The sequence below is a fragment of the Anabrus simplex genome, chromosome 1 (assembly GCF_040414725.1).
Source record: "Anabrus simplex isolate iqAnaSimp1 chromosome 1, ASM4041472v1, whole genome shotgun sequence".
Lineage (NCBI taxonomy): Eukaryota > Metazoa > Arthropoda > Insecta > Orthoptera > Tettigoniidae > Anabrus > Anabrus simplex.
Window position 1 is genome coordinate 236,294,678 of NC_090265.1, and position 27,132 is coordinate 236,321,809.

General features: G+C 39.9%; 1 protein-coding gene across 3 annotated transcripts in view; it reads left to right on the forward strand.

The window, feature by feature from the left end:
• Rint1 (RAD50 interactor 1) overlaps positions 1 to 26,361 on the forward strand; it is a 133,295-nt gene extending 106,934 nt beyond the window's left edge. For 2 of the 3 annotated variants that reach the window (XM_068225947.1, XM_068225940.1), the window contains exons 10-12: positions 19,710 to 19,875; positions 21,263 to 21,396; positions 24,922 to 26,360. In XM_068225947.1, the coding sequence (XP_068082048.1) occupies positions 19,710 to 19,875; positions 21,263 to 21,396; positions 24,922 to 25,126 (505 nt within the window). In that variant the 3' untranslated portion in view covers positions 25,127 to 26,360. Of the gene's footprint in view, positions 1 to 19,709; positions 19,876 to 21,262; positions 21,397 to 24,921 lie in introns of all 3 variants that reach the window. The other variant, XM_068225944.1, reaches the window with a different exon arrangement.
• The last annotated feature ends 771 nt before the right edge of the window (positions 26,362 to 27,132 follow it).

Below are 27,132 nucleotides of genomic sequence, written 5' to 3' on the forward strand. Positions count from 1 at the left end.
TTCAAATATATTTTTTTTACTTTGTTCTTCTATTGGACTCAGTCTTGTTGCAAAGTGGCTGCTGAGCTTCTCAATATCTATACTAATTAGTTTGCTGCTTTCAGGAGCCTTTCCTAAACCTAGATCTTTAACTGATCTCCACAGTTTAGCTTTGTTGTTGGTATTTAGCTGAGAGTGGGTGATGCAAATGACCAGTGTTGTTTTGAGTGAGTCATGTCTATCATACAAACAATGAAAACAAAAGGTAGCTAAAGTGAAGAACTTTTATCATCAACACATTCAGGTGCTGAACAGCGTGTCATGGTGTAGAAAGAGCATCCTCAATGAAGGCATCTATCTTATTGTTTTTAAAATCTCTGAAAGTTACAGTTTTTTGTTAATAATTGCAGATTTTGAGTGAATATACAACATATACAGCGTCATGATGGGAAATTCCAGGAACTGGAAGTTGTCCATGTGCTATGATCTTGTTGGGATTGTTTGTTACTATCAAATCAAGTACCGTATAATCCCGAATACCACCCGCCACCGAATAAGACCTGCACCCTAAATTTGAGATGGCAAAATAGGAAAAAAATCAAAAATCAAATAACTTACATACCTATTTAATTTTCTTCAAATATACCACAAATATAAATTCAAACAGCTTGTAATTAATAAAATCATCACAAAAATCATAGTAATTAAAATTGGTCCAATACTCAGATCATTCACAATTCACCATCGTCCTTTGAAGTTTCACCGTAGGAACTTTCGTCGTTGGTATCTTTCCACAAATAGTCGTCCTCACTACCGTCCACTGAATTTGAAATTCCACATTTCTTGAAGATTTTGGACATTAGATTGTTGGGAATGCGCGCCCATGCGGTCTTGATCCAGCTGCATATTAGTCCCACTTCAGGCCTCTTCGCTCGTCTGGTTGGTGTTAATGCGTGATCACCATCCATTTGGTGTACAATTGTTTCATTGCAGGTTTGAAAGGCCGGTTCATGCACACATCCAACGGCTCCAGAATAGAAGTGAGTCCTCCGGGAATTATCGCAAGATCGGTTTTTCCTTTCCTCATCATATCTTTCATGGTGTCAGTTGTATGTCCTCGGTAATTTTCCAACAAGCATGTTTCGTTTTTGTAACAAAGCTCCTGAGCTATGTTGCGAAACGTACTTCACCCAATCCTCAACTAACGCACTGTCCATCCAGCCGGACTCCTGTGTTCTAACAATAACACCGGACGGCAAGTTTCCTTTCGGAAGTGTTTTCCTTTTCAGAACCACATATGGAGGGGGTTTGGTTCCATCCGCTAATACGCACAACATTACTGTGCATTGTTGCTTTTCGTTACCACCTGTTCTGATGGTTACATTTTTAGAACCCTTTGTATCCACTGTATTTTCCAACGGAATTTCAAAATAGTCAGGTGTCTGGTTGGCATTCTCAATTTGCGACAGCAAGTAAGAATTTTGCTTCCTCAAATGAATAATGTGACGCTGGAAGGCCATTAGTTTTTCTTCATATATCCCAGGGAGATGTTGTCAAATAGACGTACGTCTCCGAATGCACAATCCCTTTTAAAAGTTTCGGATCCATCCGCGGATTGCAGTAAAACCCTGTGTTTTGAGTTCTTTTGAGATCTCTAGTGCTTTTAATTGACATTGGCACATGCTTTGCGTGTTGTGTAGGAGAGTTCCGTGTTACCAGCCCAAATTAACAAGATAATTAGCAGAGAGGTCTGGTGAGTGTGTGTCAATAATTACACCAGACAACTGACATGTAGCTCTAGCAAAACATGTCCGTAAAAAGTGTAAATAAGCGTGTGTCGGACTTTGAAACGATGTTTGCTAAATGGATGGATGAGTTCCAAGCTCACTTGGAACAGTTGACATCAGCCAGTGCCAGCAGGACTGCTAACACTAACGCCTGGGTTAATGAAAATCTGACTTCCCTCTGTTCTGAGTTCAAAGATTTCCGCCAGTACATCTCGGTGGAAATTTCTTGTGTAAAGGAGGAGTTATTAGTTGTGAAACAGCGTCTTGACCAGTGTCTTGACAAAGCCCGGGCTGATGAAGCCGAACAATACAGTAGGAGGAAATGTCTACTCATACACGGGGTGAAAGAAGAACCGGCTGAGAATGTCTATGCCAAAGTGATAGAGACAGTAAAATCTAACCTGCAAGTGGACTTATCGATGGATGACATTGATCGCTGTCATAGATTGGGACCTCTACGCAGATCAGCTGCGGAAGTCGTGACTTCGGGAAACAGGCCGATTATAGTTAAATTCGCCCGGTTTCATGTTCGCGATCATGTCTACACGCTAAGAAACTCTTCAAAGGGACCAAACTATTGGTTATAGAGTCATTGACTGCTACAAGGAAAGATCTATTAAATCGAGCCCGAGACCAGCTCAGAGTGCGTAACATTTGGACCCAGGAAGGAAGAATCATAGTTCTAGGTAAAAACAAAAACAAATTTACAGTGACCACTAAAGTGGAACTAAATGCTGTTATTTCAGTGCTAGGTGACTAGTAGAGTAGAGTACATGACTCATGGATTTACATTTTAATTATAAGTGGTTTTATTATAAGTTCAGTGTGAGTGAATGTTTAAATGATTCGAGTGGCTTACGTATACAAGAGGAAACCATGGTAAGTTGTCCCTTGTTTATTTTTTATTATGGCTAACACTGGTAGTAATGTAGCTTTCTCCCTGGGCAGGGTAAACGACCTTCACCTTGATACTGAACCCTCCCACCCTTCTCTTTCCCTGACTCCTCACCCCACCCGCAGTCACCTGGAGAGAGAATTCTTGTCTTTCCCCACTCATTACTGCGTGCCCATGTCAGTGCTCAGTCTATAATTGCCCATCACACTGAGCTGAAAGCTATTTTTGAAGGAAGCATGGTAAAAGTTGTAGCAATTAGTGAGAGTTGGATGAAGGACTCGGTCCCTCTAAACACGGTAAATATAGAAGGATTTAATGCAGTTTTTCACAATAGACCGAAACGCCGTGGAGGAGGAGTAGCTCTATACTACAAAACAATTTAACAGGGAAGATTATACAAACTTCGACATTATCTACTGACACCTTAACTGAATATATGTTTGTTGAACTATCTGTTAATAAGACTAAAGTACTTATTGGAGTTGTTTGCAAACCACCAAAAGCAGGAAACTTCACCGAATTCGAAGAAAATTTACTAAGACTCATACCTACCTACGAACATGTACTCATATTTGGCGACTTTAACACAAACCTGTTAATAGACTCCATTGAAGCAAATCGTTTACAGAACATATTTACCTCTTGTAACATGTCAGTATTGCCACTTAACCCTACACACCATGTGCATACGGCTAGTGGATCCTCACACACTCTAATAGATTTACTCATCACAAACAATCCTCAGAAAATACTAAAACACGGACAAACTTCTGTACCTGGTATATCCTACCACGATCTCATATATTTAGCTTATTCTTTGAAAGTTCCCAAAACAAAGCCGAAGTGGATAACCTATAGAGACATGAAAAAGTTAAATCCTCAAGAATTAATACAAGACGCTATTCTCTGCCCGTGGGACGAAATACTGCACTTGACTGACAATGACGAAAAAGTAAAGAGGTTTAACACATTATTGTAAGGATTGTATAATAAACACGTACCTAAACGTACTGCTAGGTTGACTCGCAAAGCTGCTCCATGGTTATCAAATGACATTAAGTCCACAATGGCTGAACGTGATGCACTACACAGATGTTACAAGCAGACATTATCAGCTGACGTTTTTGAAAAGTACCGTGTGCTTAGAAATAGAGTTAAACAAATAATCAGAAACAAAAAATAAGCGTACTTCCAACAATTAGCCTGTAACTTGAACACAAAAAGTACCTGGCAGCAACTCAGATCCGTAGGTAGGTATTGGGAGGCAAACTACAAACTCCAATATGCATGACTTAAATCCAGATGAATAAAATACCCACTTTACCAGAGAAATAGATAGTACCCATCCTCATATTATACAAAAAACAATAAATTCTCTTCAATCTACTCCATTACCACAAAGGCCTTTGTTCAAATTCTGTAAAGTAAATGAAACAGATGTAAGGAGAAAACTAACATCAATAAAATCACAAGCAATCGGAGTGGACAACATCCCGACATCCTTCATCGTTACCTTGATATATGTAGTATTGACAATTTTAACCCACATAGGTAACTCATGTCTTTCAGAAGGCTACTTCCCAACTGTTTAGAAAGATGCTTTAATTTTTCCAGTACCAAAATAATCTCTAGCAAATTCTCCATCTGGCTTTCAGCCTGTCTGTATACTTTCTTCACTTTCGAAAGTCTTAGAAAAAGTCATGTATGAACAACTGCTCCAGTATTTGACGTACCATTCGTTACTTGATCACTTCCAATCTGGATTTAAAAAAGGACATAGTACATCTACTGCTCTTCTAAAAATTACGGATAACATAAGAAAAGCAATGGATGAATGTAAAGTGACCGTGCTCATTCTCCTAGACTTCAGCAGTGCTTTTGACACTATCAGTACGGACAAATTAATAGCGAAATTGCATTCCTTCCATCTTAGCCACACATCTCTCAATTTGTTCACTTCCTACCTCTATAACCGACGACAGTGTGTTGTCGTAAATGAAAAGAGAACGGAGTGGAAGTACAAAGTTAATGGTGTGCCACAAGATTCTATACTCGGCCCCCTGTTTTTATTTTATATTTGAATGACATCTCTTCTAAGTTGGAAAACTGCAGCTATCATCTCTATGCCGATGACCTTCAAATTTACTGCCACACAAAAGTGAATGACATATCAGTCAATACTGATCTGCATTTAGGGCAGTCGCCCAGGTGGCAGATTCCCTATCTGTTGCTTTCCTAGCCTTTTCCGAAATGATTTCAAAGAAATTGGAAATTTATTGAACATCTCCCTTGGTAAGTTATTCCAATCCCTAACTCCCCTTCCTATAAATGAATATTTGCCCCAGTTTGTCCTCTTGAATTCCAACTTTATCTTCATATTGTGATCTTTCCTACTTTTATAGACGCCATTGAAACCTATTCGTCTACTAATGTCATTCCACGCCATCTCTCCGCTGACAGCTCGGAACATACCACTTAGTCGAGCAGCTCTTCTTCTTTCTCTCAATTCTTCCCAACCCAAACATTGCAACATTTTTGTAACGCTACTCTTTTGTCGGAAATCACCCAGAACAAATCGAGCTGCATTTCTTTGGATTTTTTCCAGTTCTTGAATCAGGTAATCTTGGTGAGGGTCCCATACACTGGAACCATACTCTAGTTGGGGTCTTACCAGAGACTTATATGCACTCTCCTTTACATCCTTACTACAACCCCTAAACACCCTCATAACCATGTGCAGAGATCGGTACCCTTTATTTACAATCCCATTTATGTGATTACCCCAGTGAAGATCTTTCCTTATATTAACACCTAGATACTTACAATGATCCCCAAAAGGAACTTTCACCCCATCAACGCAGTAATTAAAACTGAGAGGACTTTTCCTATTTGTAAAACTCACAACCTGACTTTTAGCCCCGTTTATCAACATACCATTGCCTGCTGTCCATCTCACAATATTTTCGAGGTCACGTTGCAGTTGCTCACAATCTTGTAACTTATTTATCACTCTATAGAGAATAACATCATCCGCAAAAAGCCTTACCTCCGATTCCACTCCTTTACTCATATCATTTATATATATAAGAAAACATAAAGGTCCGATAACACTGCCCTGAGGAACTCCCCTCTCAACTATTACAGGGTCAGACAAAGCTTCACCTACTCTAACTCTCTGAGATCTATTTTCTAGAAATATAGCAACCCATTCAGTCACTCTTTTGTCTAGTCCAATTGCACTCATTTTTGCCAGTAGTTTCCCATGATCCACCCTATCAAATGCTTTAGACATGTCAATCGCGATACACTCCATTTGACCTCCAGAATCCAAGATATCTGCTATATCTTGCTGGAATCCTACAAGTTGAGCTTCAGTGGAATAACCTTTCCTAAAACCGAATTGCCTTCTATCGAACCAGTTATTAATTTCACAAACATGTCTAATATAATCAGAAAGAATGCCTTCCCAAAGCTTACATACAATGCATGTCAAAGTTACTGGCCTGTAATTTTCAGCTTTATGTCTATCACCCTTTCCTTTATACACAGGGGCTACTATAGCAACTCTCCATTCATCTGGTATAGCTCCTTCGGCCAAACAATAATCAAATAAGTACTTCAGATATGGTACTATATCCCAACCCATTGTCTTTAGTATATCCCCAGAAATCTGATCAATTCCAGCCGCTTTTCTAGTTTTCAACTTTTGTATCTTATTGTAAATGTCATTGTTATCATACGTAAATTTTATTACTTCTTTGGCCTTAGTCTCTTCCTCTATCTCGACATTATCCTTGTAACCAACAATCTTTACATACTGCTGACTGAATACTTCTGCCTTTTGAAGATCCTCATATACACACTCCCCTTGTTCATTAATTATTCCTGGAATGTCCTTCTTGGAACCTGTTTCTGCCTTAAAATACCTATACATACCCTTCCATTTTTCACTAAAATTTGTATGACTGCCAATTATGCTTGCCATCATGTTATCCTTAGCTGCCTTCTGTGCTAGATTCAATTTTCTAGTAAGTTCCTTCAATTTCTCCTTACTTCCACAGCCATTTCTAACTCTATTTCTTTCCAGTCTGCACCTCCTTCTTAGTCTCTTTATTTCTCTATTATAATAAGGTGGGTCTTTACCATTCCTTACCACCCTTAAAGGTACAAACCTGTTTTCGCATTCCTCAACAATTTCTTTAAACCCATCCCAGAGTCTGTTTACATTTTTATTTACTGTTTTCCACCGATCATAGTTACTTTTTAGAAACTGCCTCATACCTGCTTTATCAGCCATATGGTACTGCCTAACAGTCCTACTTTTAAGACCTTCCTTTCTATCACATTTATTTTTAACTACCACAAAAACAGCTTCATGATCACTAATACCATCTATTACTTCAGTTTCCTTATAGAACTCATCTGGTTTTATCAGCACCACATCCAAAATATTTTTCCCTCTGGTTGGTTCCATCACTTTCTGAATCAGCTGTCCTTCCCATATTAACTTATTTGCCATTTGTTGGTCATGCTTCCTGTCGTTCGCATTTCCTTCCCAACTGACATCTGGCAAATTCAGATCTCCCGCTACAATCACATTTCTTTCCATGTCGTTTCCCACATAGCTGACTACCCTATCAAATAATTCCGAATCCGCATCAGTGCTACCCTTTCCCGATCTGTACACTCCAAATATATCAAGTTGCCTATTATCTTTAGAAATGAGCCTTACACCTAGAATTTCATAAATGCAGCTATTGAAAATATGAACCAAAACTTAGAGCAGATCAGCTGTTATGCAGCTGAGAATTCTCTCTCCCTCAACCCCACGAAAACACAAGCTATCATACTAGGGCAGAGAAAACTGTTTACCCATATACACAGTCTAAAACTTCCAGTTATTCAACTAAATGGCGTTGCTATCCCATTCTGTAAATCAGTAAAAAGCCTTGGAGTCACTATAAATGAAACTTTAAACTGGGATGAGCATGTCACTAATGCATGCAGGAAAGTTCATTCATCACTTCATCCCCTTAAGATTCACCAGACCGTATTACCTCTCAACTTAAAAATATGACTGGTTCAAACACTAATACTTCCAATTTTTAACTATTGTGATGTTGTGTTGCTGGTTGCTACCAGTGAACAAAATAAGAAACTGCAGCGAGCTTTAAACTCCTGGATTAGATTTTTTTCATTGAATTTTGCCTCGCATGTATCCCAGACATTGTTCCTCATTAATTACCTTCAAAAGGCAGTGTAAAGATTTCCTCTTGAATACGTAGGCTATATCATGTAGTTATGTGTGAATGTCTTGAGTAAATAGTTCCCAAAAGTTTACATAAATTATTGTTTTATTATATGAATTCCACGTAGAGTAGTTAATATTGAATTTATTTTGTTCATTTTAGACTTAGGATGTAGATTTTTAGTTTTAGTCTATATTAAGTTATATTATTATATTATATACAGTGTATTAAGTTTGAATATTTAAGTTTGTATTCGTTATCAAGCCGCATAATGTGGTTAAGTGTAAGAGAGGGCCCAAGAGCCTAACTTCGCCACAAATAAAGACACCATTAAATAAATAAATAAATAGAAACACCAAATCCTAACTCACGTTTTACTATCACAAATTTGTGGAGTCGTTCTTCAATTTCCGGAAATACTGCACTCCGCCCGCAGAATGCTCTGCGATCGCCGTTACTTTTTAGAAGTTTTTCTTCTTCTTCTCCCGCCAATTACAAATACACGATTCATCAATATTGTACTTTCTGCCAATGGCACAATTTCCGTAGATTTCAGATTCACATGTAACAAGCTTTAACAACTTCATTTCTAATAATAATAATCCTGTATTGACTACATATCAAATAGAGAATATTTAAGATAAACTTAATGAACTTGTTTATAATATTAATAATATTTTTAATATTTAAGTTTATCTTAAATATTCTCTATTTGATATTTCAGCTTCGCTTACAACTGTAAGTTTCTCACGCACAGTACACGACCACAGATGCCGTTTTGAATCCATCGCTTACTATCGAGACAGCACTTTCACGGGACAGATACGGATCTCTAATGTGAGCGAGGTAGACTTCCGTAACCAACAGTCTCGACTCTCGCAAAGTATGATATCTCGCGAGATCAGCTATTCGCGCACCTAGCATGCCAGCAACTTTTTTTTTTACTAGTTGCTTTACGTGAAACCACGGAAAACCATCTTCAGGGCTGCCGACAGTGGGATTTGAACCCACTATCTCCCGGATCCAAGCTCACAGCCGTGCGCTCCTAACCACACGGCCAACTCGCCCAGTCATGCCAGCAACACTTGTCAAACAAATGACGATCTTCCATTTAATCTTCTTATGCTATTTTTAAAGACACTTTCTCTCAAAGCATGGATACTTTGTCTATATATGAATTTTTCATCTAAACAGTGTTATGTGGCTGAAGATGTTAATAATATACAAAACATGTACCACTTCTAACTCATAAGTTTCCATAAGCAACAAATGAATCGACAAGGTGGAAAATAAAAAATACTCAGTTGTGAATAAGTGGTATGTTCCGAGCTGTCATTGGAGAGATGGCGCGGAATGACATCAGTAGACGAATATGTTTGAGTGATGTCTTTAAAAGTAGGAAAGATCACAGCATGAAGACAAAGCTGGAATACAACAGGACAAATTGGGGCAAATATTCGTTTATAGGTAGGGGAGTTAGGGATTGGAATAACTTACGGTTGGTTGGTTGGTTGGTTGGTTGGTTGGTTGGTTGGTTGGTTGGTTGGTTGGTTGGTTGGTTGGTTGGTTGGTTGGTTGGTTGGTTGGTTGGTTGGTTGGTTGGTTGGTTGGTTGGTTGGTTGGTTGGTTGGTTGGTTGGTTGGTTGGTTGGTTGGTTGGTTGGTTGGTTGGTTGGTTGGTTGGTTGGTTGGTTGGTTGGTTGGTTGGTTGGTTGGTTGGTTGGTTGGTTGGTTGGTTGGTTGGTTGGTTGGTTGGTTGGTTGGTTGGTTGGTTGGTTGGTTGGTTGGTTGGTTGGTTGGTTGGTTGGTTGGTTGGTTGGTTGGTTGGTTGGTTGGTTGGTTGGTTGGTTGGTTGGTTGGTTGGTTGGTTGGTTGGTTGGTTGGTTGGTTGGTTGGTTGGTTGGTTGGTTGGTTGGTTGGTTGGTTGGTTGGTTGGTTGGTTGGTTGGTTGGTTGGTTGGTTGGTTGGTTGGTTGGTTGGTTGGTTGGTTGGTTGGTTGGTTGGTTGGTTGGTTGGTTGGTTGGTTGGTTGGTTGGTTGGTTGGTTGGTTGGTTGGTTGGTTGGTTGGTTGGTTGGTTGGTTGGTTGGTTGGTTGGTTGGTTGGTTGGTTGGTTGGTTGGTTGGTTGGTTGGTTGGTTGGTTGGTTGGTTGGTTGGTTGGTTGGTTGGTTGGTTGGTTGGTTGGTTGGTTGGTTGGTTGGTTGGTTGGTTGGTTGGTTGGTTGGTTGGTTGGTTGGTTGGTTGGTTGGTTGGTTGGTTGGTTGGTTGGTTGGTTGGTTGGTTGGTTGGTTGGTTGGTTGGTTGGTTGGTTGGTTGGTTGGTTGGTTGGTTGGTTGGTTGGTTGGTTGGTTGGTTGGTTGGTTGGTTGGTTGGTTGGTTGGTTGGTTGGTTGGTTGGTTGGTTGGTTGGTTGGTTGGTTGGTTGGTTGGTTGGTTGGTTGGTTGGTTGGTTGGTTGGTTGGTTGGTTGGTTGGTTGGTTGGTTGGTTGGTTGGTTGGTTGGTTGGTTGGTTGGTTGGTTGGTTGGTTGGTTGGTTGGTTGGTTGGTTGGTTGGTTGGTTGGTTGGTTGGTTGGTTGGTTGGTTGGTTGGTTGGTTGGTTGGTTGGTTGGTTGGTTGGTTGGTTGGTTGGTTGGTTGGTTGGTTGGTTGGTTGGTTGGTTGGTTGGTTGGTTGGTTGGTTGGTTGGTTGGTTGGTTGGTTGGTTGGTTGGTTGGTTGGTTGGTTGGTTGGTTGGTTGGTTGGTTGGTTGGTTGGTTGGTTGGTTGGTTGGTTGGTTGGTTGGTTGGTTGGTTGGTTGGTTGGTTGGTTGGTTGGTTGGTTGGTTGGTTGGTTGGTTGGTTGGTTGGTTGGTTGGTTGGTTGGTTGGTTGGTTGGTTGGTTGGTTGGTTGGTTGGTTGGTTGGTTGGTTGGTTGGTTGGTTGGTTGGTTGGTTGGTTGGTTGGTTGGTTGGTTGGTTGGTTGGTTGGTTGGTTGGTTGGTTGGTTGGTTGGTTGGTTGGTTGGTTGGTTGGTTGGTTGGTTGGTTGGTTGGTTGGTTGGTTGGTTGGTTGGTTGGTTGGTTGGTTGGTTGGTTGGTTGGTTGGTTGGTTGGTTGGTTGGTTGGTTGGTTGGTTGGTTGGTTGGTTGGTTGGTTGGTTGGTTGGTTGGTTGGTTGGTTGGTTGGTTGGTTGGTTGGTTGGTTGGTTGGTTGGTTGGTTGGTTGGTTGGTTGGTTGGTTGGTTGGTTGGTTGGTTGGTTGGTTGGTTGGTTGGTTGGTTGGTTGGTTGGTTGGTTGGTTGGTTGGTTGGTTGGTTGGTTGGTTGGTTGGTTGGTTGGTTGGTTGGTTGGTTGGTTGGTTGGTTGGTTGGTTGGTTGGTTGGTTGGTTGGTTGGTTGGTTGGTTGGTTGGTTGGTTGGTTGGTTGGTTGGTTGGTTGGTTGGTTGGTTGGTTGGTTGGTTGGTTGGTTGGTTGGTTGGTTGGTTGGTTGGTTGGTTGGTTGGTTGGTTGGTTGGTTGGTTGGTTGGTTGGTTGGTTGGTTGGTTGGTTGGTTGGTTGGTTGGTTGGTTGGTTGGTTGGTTGGTTGGTTGGTTGGTTGGTTGGTTGGTTGGTTGGTTGGTTGGTTGGTTGGTTGGTTGGTTGGTTGGTTGGTTGGTTGGTTGGTTGGTTGGTTGGTTGGTTGGTTGGTTGGTTGGTTGGTTGGTTGGTTGGTTGGTTGGTTGGTTGGTTGGTTGGTTGGTTGGTTGGTTGGTTGGTTGGTTGGTTGGTTGGTTGGTTGGTTGGTTGGTTGGTTGGTTGGTTGGTTGGTTGGTTGGTTGGTTGGTTGGTTGGTTGGTTGGTTGGTTGGTTGGTTGGTTGGTTGGTTGGTTGGTTGGTTGGTTGGTTGGTTGGTTGGTTGGTTGGTTGGTTGGTTGGTTGGTTGGTTGGTTGGTTGGTTGGTTGGTTGGTTGGTTGGTTGGTTGGTTGGTTGGTTGGTTGGTTGGTTGGTTGGTTGGTTGGTTGGTTGGTTGGTTGGTTGGTTGGTTGGTTGGTTGGTTGGTTGGTTGGTTGGTTGGTTGGTTGGTTGGTTGGTTGGTTGGTTGGTTGGTTGGTTGGTTGGTTGGTTGGTTGGTTGGTTGGTTGGTTGGTTGGTTGGTTGGTTGGTTGGTTGGTTGGTTGGTTGGTTGGTTGGTTGGTTGGTTGGTTGGTTGGTTGGTTGGTTGGTTGGTTGGTTGGTTGGTTGGTTGGTTGGTTGGTTGGTTGGTTGGTTGGTTGGTTGGTTGGTTGGTTGGTTGGTTGGTTGGTTGGTTGGTTGGTTGGTTGGTTGGTTGGTTGGTTGGTTGCCCAAACATCATAAGAATTTTCTCATTTGTAAAGCAGTTGGACAAGGATATATTGTCTCCATTATTGTTTAATATCTACTCCGATGAATTGTTCAGAAAGGCTCTCAGAGTTGTAGAGGATGGCATTTCTGTAAATGAGATAATTATTAACAACTAGAGATACGCTGATGATACAGTTCTACTTGCTGGTGGTGCAGAAGGACTGCGAAAAACAGTCAATCAAGTTGTAAGTGTCATTAAACTCAATGAACTTCAGTCTCAGTGAAGGATGTGGACTACACCTTAACACACCAAAAAGAAAAATAATGGTCATAAGTATGAGCTGTGACAATTATAATCTGATCTATGACTGTGCAAGTGGCTGTGCAGTTTGAGTACCATAGCTGTCAGCTTTGCATTCAGGAGATAGCGGGTTCAAATCCCACTGTCAGAAGCCCAACACCGTCACAGATAGGTCTTATGGCGACGATGGGATGGGAAAGGCCTAGGAGTTGGAAGGAAGCGGTCATGGCCTTAATTAAGGTACAGCCCCAGCATTTGCCTGGTGTGAAAATGGGAAACCACGGAAAACCATCTTCAGGGCTGCCGATAGTGGGACTCGAACCTACTATCTCCCGGATGCAAGCTCACAGCCGCGCACCTCTACGCGCACGGCCAACACGCCCGGTACTTCAAGAAGTAGTAGTAGTAGTAGTAGTAGTAGTATTTGTAATTGTAGTAGTAGTTGTTGCTGTTGTTGTTTCTAAACATACTCATACTTCACGGAAACGTTAAGGTAGAAGAGGCTCTGGGCGACATTGCATTTCCAGGTTGAGAAACCTGCACCAATGGTGCAATTCATCATCGGCTGGCTTATTTATAGCAGCTGTTGGTAACTATTTATCTATAAATAAAAGCAAACACCCTAACTCACTCATTAATTCTCACACTTCCCACAGAACTAGAGAGCTGTAATTTGGCACTGGTGCTCCTCATAAGGTAATGATGTTTTATTCCAATGTTTTGTGATAAAGGGTGTGAAATTGGGTAAACACAGCATCACTAAATTGCACCCTTCCTACAGTGCTAGAGGCATATAACTTGACACAGATGTTCCGTATAAGCTAACTAGGGAAAGTATAGATTTTTTTGATAAACAGGGTAAAATTACAGTAACAACCTTAAACACAATATCAATAAATAATTCACATCCCATGAAGATAGAGGCTGACATTTGACACAAGTGTTTCTTTTAAGCTAATTAAGGACAGTAAGGATGTTCTATTCTGATTTTTTTTAAATTCTCTTCTTGCTGTGCCTATTTACAGTGGATATGCTAAGAATGCCGCCCATTTTATGACCAAATTGCAAGGCTGAATAAAGAAGAGTGCAGTCGTGCTCCTGGCAATTTTAGCAAGAGTCAGGAGGAGTGGAATCGCGCTCGTTGGCACTCTAAGAGTTAAAAGTGTGAAACAGGGTGGTGGTTGTTGTCGTTGTTGCTGCTGTTATTGTTGTTTGGCTGGTCAGTCCATAGACTGGTTTGATGCAGCCCTTCATCCCACCCTATCCTGTGATAACCTTTTCATTTCTACATAACTACTACATCCTACTCTAATCTGTTTGTCACCTTGGTCTACCCCTCCCATTTTTACCACCTACACTTCCCTCCGAAATCAACTGAACACGTCCTCGGTGTCTTAAGATGTGTCCTATCATTCTATCTTCTGGTCAAATTTTGCCAAATCATTCTCTCTCACCAATTCGATGTAGTACCTCTTCATTCATAATTCAATATATCCATCTCACCTTCAGTGTACTTCTGTAACACCGCATTTCAAAAGTTTCTGTTCTCTTTCTTTCAAAGCTAGTTATCATCCATGTTTCACTTCCATACAATGCTGCACTCAACAAAAGTCTTCAAAAATCCTTCTAATTCCTATATCAGTGTTCGAAGTGAGCAAATTTCTTTTCTTGTTTGTGCTAGTATGCATTTTATGTCCTCAATTCTGCCATCATTAGTTGTTCTACTACACAAGAAAAAATATTCACCTACTTCCATTAAGACTTTCCTAATCTAATATTTTCTGCATCATCTGACTGATCGACTGCACTCCATTACTTTCATTTTGGATTTGTTTATTTTGATATTGTACTCCTTCTCCAAGACTGTGTCCATACCATTCAGCAGTTTCTCCACGTCTTCTGCAGACTGAAATAAAATAACAATATCATCGTCAAATTTCAAACTTTTGAATTTCTCTCCTTGGATTGTTATTCCTTTTACAAATTCCTCTTTGATTTACATTACCACAGTTCTATATAAACATTGAAAAGAAGTGGAAAAAAATTGCAGCCTTGCCTCACTCCTTTCAGGATTGCTGCTTCTTTTTCATAGCCTTTGATCCTTATCATTGCAGACTGTTTTCTGTACAGAATGTAGATTGTACCGGGGGTACACCTTCTTCGTCCAGTAAAACTGTGCGCCTTCTATAAGGCTATCTATGTAATTGAACTTGAACTAATGTTATACAAGTTACTTGAACTTTCAATCGCTAGATGTCTCTATCCTCAGCTTTTTTGCTTCCCCTAGCGTGTCGAACTCTTAACTAATTTATTAAGAAATTTGTATTGTGACAGGTGGCAAACCTAAAGTTTATGAAGATTGTTTTGTTGTTATGTCAAAGTTGTCAACACTCCTACTGCCTGCTTCTTCCTCAGTTATTAACCAATCAGCCAGCCTATTGTAAAGAGTTCTGGAAACTTACCCTCGGAATGCTATAAAAGTTGGGTGCTTTAAGGCCGTATTGTCGTCTTCATAATTCCAGTTCAGCGAGTGCGGCATGTTATTCAGAGGCAGGGGCCGTAGGTTGGCATTTGGAAGGCCCAGCTAAACAAGGTAATGGCAGAATTTTCTTAAACATGTGATAGCTCCAGTAGGTAACTTGAGGGGAAGGTTTCAAACCTGTTTCATTTTATGTAAAGTTCTAATTTAACGGTTTAAATGTAGATTTTTGACAAGTCTGAGGACTCTGTTCAAATCCTGACTTTGAGACATGTAAACTCAGGGAACAAAGTGTGATTAACCTCTGTTGATTCCCATTCAACTTGGTATGGAGTGACTAAAATTTTCTAAACCTCTAAATTCTTAACACATTTTTGACATTTAATATTTCTTGTTTAGTCACCTCTCTGTAGAATAGGCTTAGCCTCTGCAACTTCGGGCCATAAGCCCATTTAGGGTTTTAAGAGTTTTTCTAAAAGGAGTGGAAGTGTTTCACCTCCTAGCCTTTTGTTCATGGTCAGTCATGTTAAACCCTTTCTTTTTCCATTAAGGCCATTTAAATTGGGCACTCAATGCCCTTGTTTAAATTGTAATTATTTATAGACCAATGTGTAACAAGCTGTTGAGCAGAAGTGACTGTAAAGTTTGTCAGGCATAACATTGTAGAAACTTGTGCATCTGAGAGACTGGGCTATAGTAAATTTTGGAGCTCAGACTTGTAGGCTATGTAAATTAGTGGAGGAAACATGCTCTTATAAATAGTGTATTTGTTCAGGGGTACAATGTTCATGCTATCTCGTTGGTAATTTTCTCTAATTTTGTGCCTGATTTTGGACATTAAGTTATTGTTGTTGTGGGAGCTGATGAGCTCATTTGTTGTTGTTTATTCAGATTTTCTATCTATCAAAAAAAAAAAAGGAAAGAAATAAAATTTTAAAATTTAGTGCCTCTACTTATGCTCTGGTCATTTTCTTGTCCGCCCATTCACCCCGGCACCTTCTTATACCTCTGCGTTCCACAATATTCCTGGAACATAGATAATTATTCTTTCTCAGTATCTGATCCCTATCACCTTCAGAATCTCAAATAACTTGGTTCATTCAGCATTATCAAATGCCTTTCCTAGATCTACAAATGCCATCTAGATGGACTTGTCTTTCTTAATTCAATCCTCTGAGATCATCCGTGAAGTCAGGCTTGCTTCACGTGCTCCTACATTTCTTCTGAAGCCAGACTGATCTCCCAATCCAGTTTCAGCTTGTCTTTCCATTCTTCTGTAAATAATATAAGTTATAATTTTGCAAGCATGAGGTACTAAATAAACAAATGGTCCAGTAGTTTTCACGCTTGTCAGCACCTGCTTTCTTGGGAATAGGTATAACAACATTTTGTCTAAAATCAGATGGTACTTCTGCTGTATCATACATCTTATACACTAAATGGAATAACCTCGCCATGCTGGCTTCTAAGGCAATCAGAAATTCTGAGGGTATGTCAGCAATTCCAGGTGCCTTGTTCCTATTCAGGTCTCTCAAAGCTCTATCGAATTCTGACCTCGAAAGTGGGTCTCCCATTTCATCAGCATCAACAGCCTGTTCTTGTTCCAGAACCATATCATCTACTTCTTTCCCTTGATACAATTATATAGTATTTCTTTGCCATCTTTCAGCCTTTTCTTCCTTCACTAGAAGAGGTCTTCCATCTGATCTCTTAATGTTCATACACCTAGTTTTCCTTTCTCCAAAGGTTTCCTTGATTTCCCTGTATGCAGCATCTACCTTTCCTACAACCATACAATCTTCGACATGCTTGTACTTCTCTTACGGCCATTCTTCCTCAGCTGTCCTGCACTTTATATCTACTTCATTCTTTAATCACCAGTATTCTTATCTGCCTTCCTCATTTTTGCATTCTTGTATTTTTGCCATTCATCAATCAGATCCAATGTCTCCTCAGTTATCCACTGATTCTTACTTGGTCATACCTTTCTTCCTAAATTCTTGTCTTCAGCAACCCTACTGATCTTATTCTTCACGACTGTCCAGTCCTCATCTATTGTATTTCCTTCAGCCTTTTCATTTAGTCCTTGTGTAACATGCTCCTTGAAACAATCCAACACACTTCTTGCATTCCTTCATTTCTTCAATTTCTTGAACTTCAGATGGCATTTCATGACCACAAAGTTTTGGTCAGAGTCCACATCTGCTCCTAGGAAGGTCTTGCAGTCCAACACCTGGTTTCTGAATCTCTTCCTAATCATAATGAAGTGTACTTTAACCTTCCTGTGTTTCTAGGTCTTGCCCACATATATAGCCAATGTTTGTGGTGTTTGAACTGAGTGTTAGCAAGGACTAAATTATTATCAGTGCAGAATTCAACCAACTGCATCTTTCATTCCTTTCTCCCAGTCCAAATTCTCTCATATGGCATTACCTTTTATTCCTTGTCCTACCTCTGCATTCCAGTTTTCCATCACAATTAGTTTCTTGTCTCCTTTTACAAATTGTATTAAATCATCTCTTCATATACTCTTTCTATTTCTACCTCAGCTGATGAACTAGTAGGCATAGAGACCTGCACTATTGTGGTGGGCATTGGCTTGGTGTCTTTCTTGACAACGATAATTTGTTCTCTATGCTGGAAGTAGTAGCTTATCCACTGCCCTAATTTCTTATTCATTATTGAAACACCAAGCTCGATAGCTGCAGTTGCTTAAGTGTGGCCAGTATGCAGTATTCGGGAGATAGTGGGTTCAAACCCCACTGTCGGCAGCCCTGAAGATAGTTTTCCGTGGCTTCCCATTTTCACACCAGGCAAATGCTGGGGCTGTATATTAATTAAGGCCACGGCCACTTCCTTCCCATTCCGAGGCCTTTCCTATCCCATCGTCGCCATAAGACCTATCTGTGTCGGTGCGACGTAAAGCAACTTGCATTATTAAATCAACTCCTGCATTTCCGATGTTTGACTTTGTGTTGATAATTCTGTAGTCGCCTGACCAAAACTCCTGTTCTTCCTGTTAACGTACTTCACTTATACCAACTACACCTAACTTTAATCTATCCATTTCCCTTTTCAGACTCTCTAACCTACCTCAATTTAAACTTCTAACATTCCACACTCTGACTCGCAGAATGTCAGTATTCATCTTCCTGATGATTGCCCCCTTTCAGTAGTTCCCACCCAAAGATCAGCATGGGGGACTATTTTACCTCTGGAATATTTTACCCAGGAGGAAGCCATCATCAGTACTTCATTCATACAGAGAAAGGTGCATGTCCTCATGAGTTGGTTACGGCTGTATTTTCCTGTTGCTTTCAGCCGTGTAGCAGTATCAACACAGCTAAGTCATTTTAAATATTATTACAAGGCCATATCAGTCACGTCATCCAGACTGCTGCCTTCTCTACTTCCGAAAGGCTGCTTGCTACCCCGGTACTGCCAGAAATTTAAGAATGGCAGGAGGGCTGGTATGTGGTTGAAATGGTACATGCAGCTCACCTCCAATGGGGGTGTGCCTGAAAAGAGCTGCACCACCTCGGGATGAGGACGTGAGTTTACTTTACTTACCCCTATTTAAATGAGCCAGTCATTAGCCCGGTCTCTCAACAGATGCCCATCAATTATGGTTGCACCTATGGTTCAGCTTTCTGCTTCATTGGGACATGCAAACCTCCCCACTGCAGCAAGGTCACATGGTTGACAGGGGAGGGAAATAGGGTTAACTCCCCTAATTACAATATTTAATTCTCATACTTCTCATGAAACTAGAGAGCTGCACAGGTGCTCCTTGTAAGCCAATAATTAGGAAAATTAATAAGGTTTTTCTAATTGTTTTGTATAAACAGGGTGCAATTTGGGTAACTACCCTAAACACAATACAGTAGATCCTCCATTATCCAAAACACTTTTAATCAACATAGTTTAGCCGAAACATTCGGGGGGGGGGGATTTGGTTAAATTACAAAAACGATTTAAATATACATAATTTTTTATGTCATTCTGTATGTAAGTTGTGCTTCAAGCAAATGGTCTTTGTATTAAATAGAAATTAAGTGAGGAAAGGAAAGTCCGCACCCTACTACCAACCCTTGTTCACAAGGGAGATGAGTAACAAAATGTGTGGAATTTGACCATTCTTATGTTTTATATTTAAAGGGGTGAAATTGAGGTATCTCCCTTATTAACAGTATCATTAATTCTCACACAATTCCCATGAAGGTAGAGGGCTGAAAATTAGCATAGATAAGTCTTGTAGCTAATTAGGAAAAGTAAAGTTATTTTATTCCTATGTATTGTGATAAAGGCGATGAAATTGGGGTAACTACCCTATACCTAACATCACTAAATCGCACTCCAACCACAACACTAGAGATCTAGACAGCTGAAATTTGGTACAAGTGTTTCTTATAAACTAATTAAGAAAAGTACCTATTCTATTCTGATATTTTGTGATTAAGAAATATCCTGTGTGAAAAAATGGGCATGCAGCTAGTCTAGTTATATTATTACATTGATTTGTCAGTGATATCTGCTTATAAACCTTTGATAGTACTGTATTTGACATTTGCAAAGGTAAATGCAAGATGTAATTGTTTTGTCATTATTTAGTAATGGGAGAAACTGTGTTGAACTGTATTTAGTATAAAAAGTGTTGAACCATATTCCATGTATATATGATTTATTGTACAGTCTTTAATATATGAAATAATGTTAGACATTACCATTTTTTAAATCGTTGTAGGTGGTTTGCCATGACTTCGCCAAAGGAGCTTGTAAACCCCTCTGTGACACCAAGTGCTTGCTCCATGTTCCAAGTACTTGCTGAGAAACTACATCAGCTACAGGAACTCCTGTCTGTGCCACTGTTCCTGTTGGCTTGGCAGACTCTAGCAAAAGACCTTTGTCAGGTGAAAGTTATAACTCTCTAGTATTAGTATAACAGGTCATAGTAGTTTATCTTATTGGCATGATTCACACCAAGTTTCAGTACTCTTACAGTTTTATCAGATTTGTCTTTGATTACACTACATTGCCATTAATGACTGGACACTCCTTGAAAGGACTGATTTTATTTGTCACTCAAGAATGTTGTGAGCCTATATCAGGCCAGGAGCACTCAGTGGAAATGTTTACTACCTACAGATCTCAAAATGGACATACTATAAGAGCTCACTGAGGCTGAAGGCGTATGGTTATCAGTTGCTCACCAATTCACTCATTCCATCCATGAGACTTCTAACAAGTTTCAGATACCTCATTCAACAATGAGTGATAATGTGAAATGGAAACACCAAAGAGTTTGAAAACCCCCTTCTTGACCAAGAAAACCTAAACAGTTAACAGATAAGGACCGTCAATGCCTTCGACGTATGGTGAATTCAAACCGGCAAGCTCCATTAGAAACCATGGCCATAGACTTTCGTTTGACGTCTGGAAGTGTACAGTTTGTTAGAAGGTGTTTGCACTTAGATTCCATGGGTGAACTGCAATATATAAGCCAAGGATCATTAAACTAAATGCTTGCTGTCAATTATCGTGATGCAAAACCCATTGCTTATAGACTCTAGAATATTTGAAGAACATCATGTAGAGTGATGAAACACACTGAATGCTGTTGCAGCCTGATGTATGTGTATGGACCTGGTGAATGCCAAGTGAATGTTACTTATTGGAGAGCATTGTTCCCTCTGTGAAATTTGACAGAGGAGGCAATATGATGTGGGCCTGTTTTTTGTGGTTTGGTCTTGCTCCACTAGTTTTAGTTCCGTTAACCATGAATGCCGAGCATATTGGGCAATATTAAACAATTTGGAACTGCTCCTTTTCATTTTCAATGGCAATATAGCATAGGCCTACTTCAGAAGCAGTTCTGTTGCTCCCTCTTCCCACACTGATCCATCCTTGAGTTTGTCCTATTATGTGTTCCTGCGTATGTTCCTATCTTTCTCTTTATAACTTGATTTGCCATTTGCATTTTCCTTTCCATTACTTTGTTTCATAGCAGTTCCATACTCTGTATAAATGAACATTTGTTTCCTCATCCCGAGGTGGTGCAGCTCTTTTCAGGCACACATACTCTGAAGGTGAGCTGCATGCACTTTTTTAACCACATACCAGCCCTGCTGCCAATCTTAAATGACTGCCAGTACCAGGAATTGAACCCAGGCCTCTGAGGATAGGAGCTAATAGCGCTAACGATTAAGATTCAGATGTGGACCATGCCCAGTGACAGAAAGCATTTAGTACCAAAATATAATTGTATTACTTTTACATATATTATGTATTACTTTGCAGTTCATATATGAAGAGGTCATTCTACAAAACAATTTTAATGAAGGAGGATCTATGCAGCTCCAGTATGATATGACTCGCAATCTGTTCCCTCTCTTTGGGCAGTATACCCAGAAGCCTGATGCCTATTTTGCACAGTAAGTTTTATTTTAATGACTATTATTATTCTTCTAACTAGGATTGTATTAAACATACATCTGTGTGGGAAATTCTTTCAGATTCAGGAATATTTGACAACTATCTGGGGAATGACCTTTTTTGGTCGTTTGTTAAAATTAATACTCACCATTCGTTTTCTTTGTCTCCCGTACAACCAACTCGTGGTTCACATTGTCAGGGGTGGACATTGTTATGAAGTAGGGGATTTTCTGTAGGGGTGATGTACAGGGGAGAATACATATGCCCCATGACCTCTACAGTATCTGTGAAGGCCTGCAGGAACCCTGATATGTGATGGCTAATGGGGCTCTGGTGAAGATCTCAACAGCAGCAATGGCGGAGAAGGAGTCCTTTGGTACAGCAAAGCTAGCAGCCTTTCTTCTTCTGGTCTCGTGTGGTAAAGAAGGATCTTTCTGTGGTCTAGTGCAGGCAGGAGGCAGCCCCTCCACTGAACTAGGGTGCTGTGAGCCAACAACTCACACCTGAAAGAAACATAGCAGAAACCAGACAAAAATTTTCCTGGTTATATTTTATAGATATGACTTTTGCTATGATATACAGGGCACAAATGAGATTCTGAAATGTGAAAACTATGTATGAAACTGGCAGATTGAGAGATGTAATGGCAGAAATGAAAAGGTATAAACTGTAAAGGAAGAGTTTTATGAGAGGTTCAACACTGGCAGGGATAAAGAAGAAGGACATTATGATATTAATGGGAGATTTAAACACAAATATTGGTAGTGAACCTGAAGGAAGAAAAATCATCATAGGTTAACGTAGACATGGGGAAGAAAAAATAATGGCCAAAGATTCATAGACCTGTGCAGTAATTTTGGCTTGGTTATAGGTGGATCACTTTCTACATAAGAACTGCCACAAGATCTTGAGGATGTCAACTGCTTTCTGGACAGGAAACCAAATTGATCACTTGGCAATAAGCAAAAGGTTGAGACATTCACTCCTGGATGTGGGGAATAAACGTGGAACAGATGAAGGGAGCGACCCTCATCTTATGATTGCTGATATTAGATTGAAGATGGCAGCGTCAATAAAACAGGTAGCTATATGGATGACATGTTTCGACTCAGGGAAATTTGGAAAACCAGAAGTCCAAAATGAATTTAAGATATAATTGAAGGACACGTTTGAGGCCCTTGAAAAACAACCAGATGAAGAGAGAAACACTAAATGGAACTCAGTCAAGGAACTCTCTCTTGAAACATGTGAAGAGATAAGAAAGCTACAAAGAACAAGGGAGGAAAGAATGGACATCAGATGACACTTGGGAATCAATCCAGAGGCAAACAGAGTGAAAGGCACTGGCCAATTCCAGTCAAACAAGACACCACAAAGTAACAGCAATGATAAAATACAGGGAGGCCAACAAGGAGGTTTACTGCAGAGTAATAAACAAGGGTTTACAGACCAACTGGCAACACAAGCAGAAGAAGCAGCAAGAATTGGTATATGCCATTGTGAGAAAGCTTTCCATGAGGAACTTTTCAGTGGAGAAACCAGTCAAAGATGCATACAGAATAGCCTTAACACAGCAATTGGAAAGATGGGGACAGCACTTCATACGAATGCTCAATAATCTCAGTGAGGAAACAAGAACTAAAGAAGGTGAACCATTTCAGAGGATCCAGATATCTCAGTAGAACCACCAACACAAACAGGAGATCATGTAAGCAGTAAGACAAATGGAGGGTAGAAAATCACCTGGTATAGGTAACATTATCCCAGAAATCCTAAAGACAGATCCAGATTTAACAGCGGAAATCATGGAGCCAATTCTAACACATATGAAATGAAGAACACCTTCCTGAGGAATGGAGGAAGGAAGTCCTCATCGAGATACTGTTGAAGGGTGACCTCTCAGATTGTCATTACTGGAGGGGAATAACATTGCGCTCGTATGGGAGAAAAGTGATATCAGGAGTCATACTGAACAGTATAAGCAGTGTCGTTGATAGGATACTCTGCCAAGAACAAGCAGGTTTCAGAGGAGGTCAGTCTACCGTAGATCAGATTAACACACAAAGGCTAATCATTGAACAATTTTCTGAGTATCAGACATCTTTGTATATACTTTTTATTGATTTTGAAAAGGCCTTTGATTCTATTAACCAGAGGAAAATATGGGGAGCTATGGAAAATTTTGGAATCCCACAAAAGATAGTCCACCTGACACAGGCAATGTACAGTGGATATACTTTTCAAGTAGAACATAAAGGGAAGCTGTCTCAACCTTTTGCTGTGAAATCTGGAGTAAGACAAGGATATCTCCTGTCACCTATCTTGTTTATCATGACATTACATTGAATGTTGAGAGAGGCAACTAATAGAAAGTGGAGCATTCAGTGAGGATTAAATAACCAATTGGAAGATCTGGATTATATGGATGATTTCTGTCCTCTTGCAGAATATTTTTGGGACATGGATATCAAAGTGAATAACTTAAAAATAGAAGCTAAAGAAGAAGGCTTAAAGATAAATAACAAAAGACTAAGGAAATGAGCATAAACTGTTGTAACAATTCTAGCTTGACTCTAGATGGAGTTGCTTTTATAGATGTGATGAGTTCTGTAAATAAAGCCAAAGGAGCTTTTGCACTGTTACAACCAATATGGAGATCTCCTTGGATTTGCATAAAAATTCAAATGTTAAATCTGTATTACTGTATGGACGTGAGGCCTGGAAAGTGACCAAAGACATCACCACAAGGTTGCTTAAGGTACATTATGACAATATAGTGACCAAACAAAACAAAGACCTTTGGGAGGCCACAAGCCAAAGTCCTGTACAGCAATAAATAACGGGCAAAAAATGGAGGTGGGTCGGCCACACCCTGAGAAGACCACAAGAAAGTATCACAAGCCAGGCATTGATCTGGAATCCACAAGGTAGTGCCAGGCAAGGCAGATCAAGGATTACCTGGAAGAGAATCATAGACAGGGAAATAGCTGGAGTCAACAACACATGGAGAGAGGTGAAAGCATTGGCAGTAGATAGAACAAGCTGAAGAAATTTTGTTGAGGTCCTATGTTCCACCAGGAATTAAAAGAAATGTCAAGTAAATCATTTGTTTCCTTCAGTCTTTGTACAATGTATGTATTCTATAAAACTGGGTAAAAAAAGCTCCAATTATGCACAGGAAAATGGGCCAGTTGTATGTGTCTTCTAACAGTACAGGCTTGCAGGTTGTATACCAAAATAGCAAGAAATATGTGAAAATGAGTGGTCATTTTGCATATGTTTTGCTAACATTGTTTTAATTTCATTTAAAGAGTTTAAATTGAAAGAAGATTCTCTTGAACTATGGCTCATTCCTTTGTTGAAGAGTGTCTGGCACTCTTTCTGACAGAACTACAGAGAAATGCTATGAGATTGACTTTCTTGTTATATTATTAAACAATTGTGAAGAATATGTTATGTAAGATTTTTATTCTTGACACTCTGTAATATTCACTAATTAGTTACATTTTCAATTTTTCTTTCAGAGTGAAGGAAGCCTGTCTGCTGCTAAATCTGCCAAAAGGCTCTGCTCTCTTGCTGCGGGAAACCTTGAAACTGAGCCTAGACGAAGAGGGTGCAGAAGAAGGCCCACAAGGTTCGGAAGTGCTAGCTGATGTAGGAGTTCACAATCTTGCTCCAGATCAGGTCATAGACATTCTCAACCTCAGAACAGATCTCATCATTGTGTAACGTATTACCTTGTTTTAAAGCCGCCATCTTAAGGGTGAACTTTGTTTCCCTCTAAGGGAAGATTCATAGTGGTGAACAGTTGGTAATGTGACCTAATTATGAGAGCGCAGGACTGAAAATAATCTGCCTACAAAAATGTTTCTCGTTAAAGAAGGAATTTTCATCTAGTGAGAAACTATTTTTGGAAATGTATTTATTTAATCTCTCTGCATGCTGGGCTTGGTCCAGCTGCCAGATCCATATTTATACTGTACATTATCTATATGAACATTCACAAATGAACACATTCAAAACTATGAGAATTGGAATTATTCCCCTCTCTTCTCTTATTTACATGCTCATCATGTGATTACTTTTATTAAGAGCTCTATACAACCCTAATGAGAGTACTTTGGTGGTGAAAGCAAACAACTCTGTGCACAAAATGAAAACCATTATGCCGGAATGAGGCCAAAACATTCAGTACACATTTTACAACTAACAAAGCAATTACTGTACATTGGACAGTGCTCCTCTTCAAGAGTTTACAGCATAATCACTGGCAGAAAATGCAAAATGCCTCCCCCACACACATCTCTGGATAGATGGAGTTGTGCTCTTGTATAAGATTTGTAAACTTGACATGTTCAACACATTGGGGACAGGCTCTGAGCAGAGGCTGCCACCCCTTGTTCACCCGATAGTTCAAACTTGCAAGAACAAAATTATATATATATATATTTATTTTTTTATTTATGATCTGCTTTATGTCGCACCTACACAGATTTATGGTGACGATGGGATAGGGAAGGGCTAGGAGTGGAAAGAAAATGATCGTGGCCGTAATTAAGGTACAGCCCTGTATTTTCCTGGTGTGAAAATGAGAAACTATAGAAAACCATCTTCGAGGCTGCCAAACTTACTATCTCCTGAATGCAAGCTCACAGTTGTGTGACCCTAACTGCACGGCCAACTTGCTTGGTACAAAATTACACTGCTGCACTCAAAACTCTTGTAACTCGAAAAGTATTCAACAGATCGACTTCAGGCATGGAACATATACCATATTTCTCAGAATCCAAGACAATCCTGAATGCAAGATGACCCTCACTTTTTCTTTCAAAAAAAAAAAAAATCAGGCTTAAAAAGTGATTTCTGAAATTATAATTTTATTTATTACAAATTTCAAATTTAATTTGAGATGTAAAATAAACACACACAAGTATTATGTAAATTACGTAAATTTATTCCTATTCGCGAGCCCGCATTCTTATTGCGTCTCATGTTATGGCCATTCCGACCTTGCATTTATCACGCACATACCACACAATTTCATGTTCCTTGTTGCAGGCCACTGGATGTCTTTCTTGTACAGTACACATTTTTAGACTATCTCTGTCTTTATGCCACCGCCGAACATTGGTTTTAGTTATGCCGTATTTTCCTGCAGCTGCACAATTATTCTTTATTTTCGCATGTTTAATAACCATTCATTTAAAACTGGCATCGTACTATCGAAGAGAACCCATTGAAAATTTGCCGGCGATACTTCTTCCACGTGTTTCTACAATACGACGATCTATCATGAAAGTATTCCTGTTCTCTATAAAACTCTTACTAAGTGTCAGGTACAACCTGCTGCCGCAAGACGCACGTCTCACTTGCCAGCTTGCTTCAGCAGCTAGCGATGGACAGTACAATAAAGGCACAGACGAGTTTTGTGAGCCGTGATATGGCCATTCCGCCCTTGCATTTTTCGTGCACATGCCTCACAATTTCATATTCAACCTCTGTAAAAGCATCCTTGTTGTGGGCCACTGAATGCATCTTTTGTATAGTACGCATTTTTTAAGCTCTCTGTGGCTTCACACTAACGCCAAAGATTGACTTTAGTTGTGCCGCATTTTCTTGTGGCTGCACAATTATTCTTCATTTCTGCATGTTTAATAACCATTAACTTAAAATTGGCATCATAATATCGACGAGAACCAGTTGAAAATTACCAGCAACACCTGTTCCATGTTTCC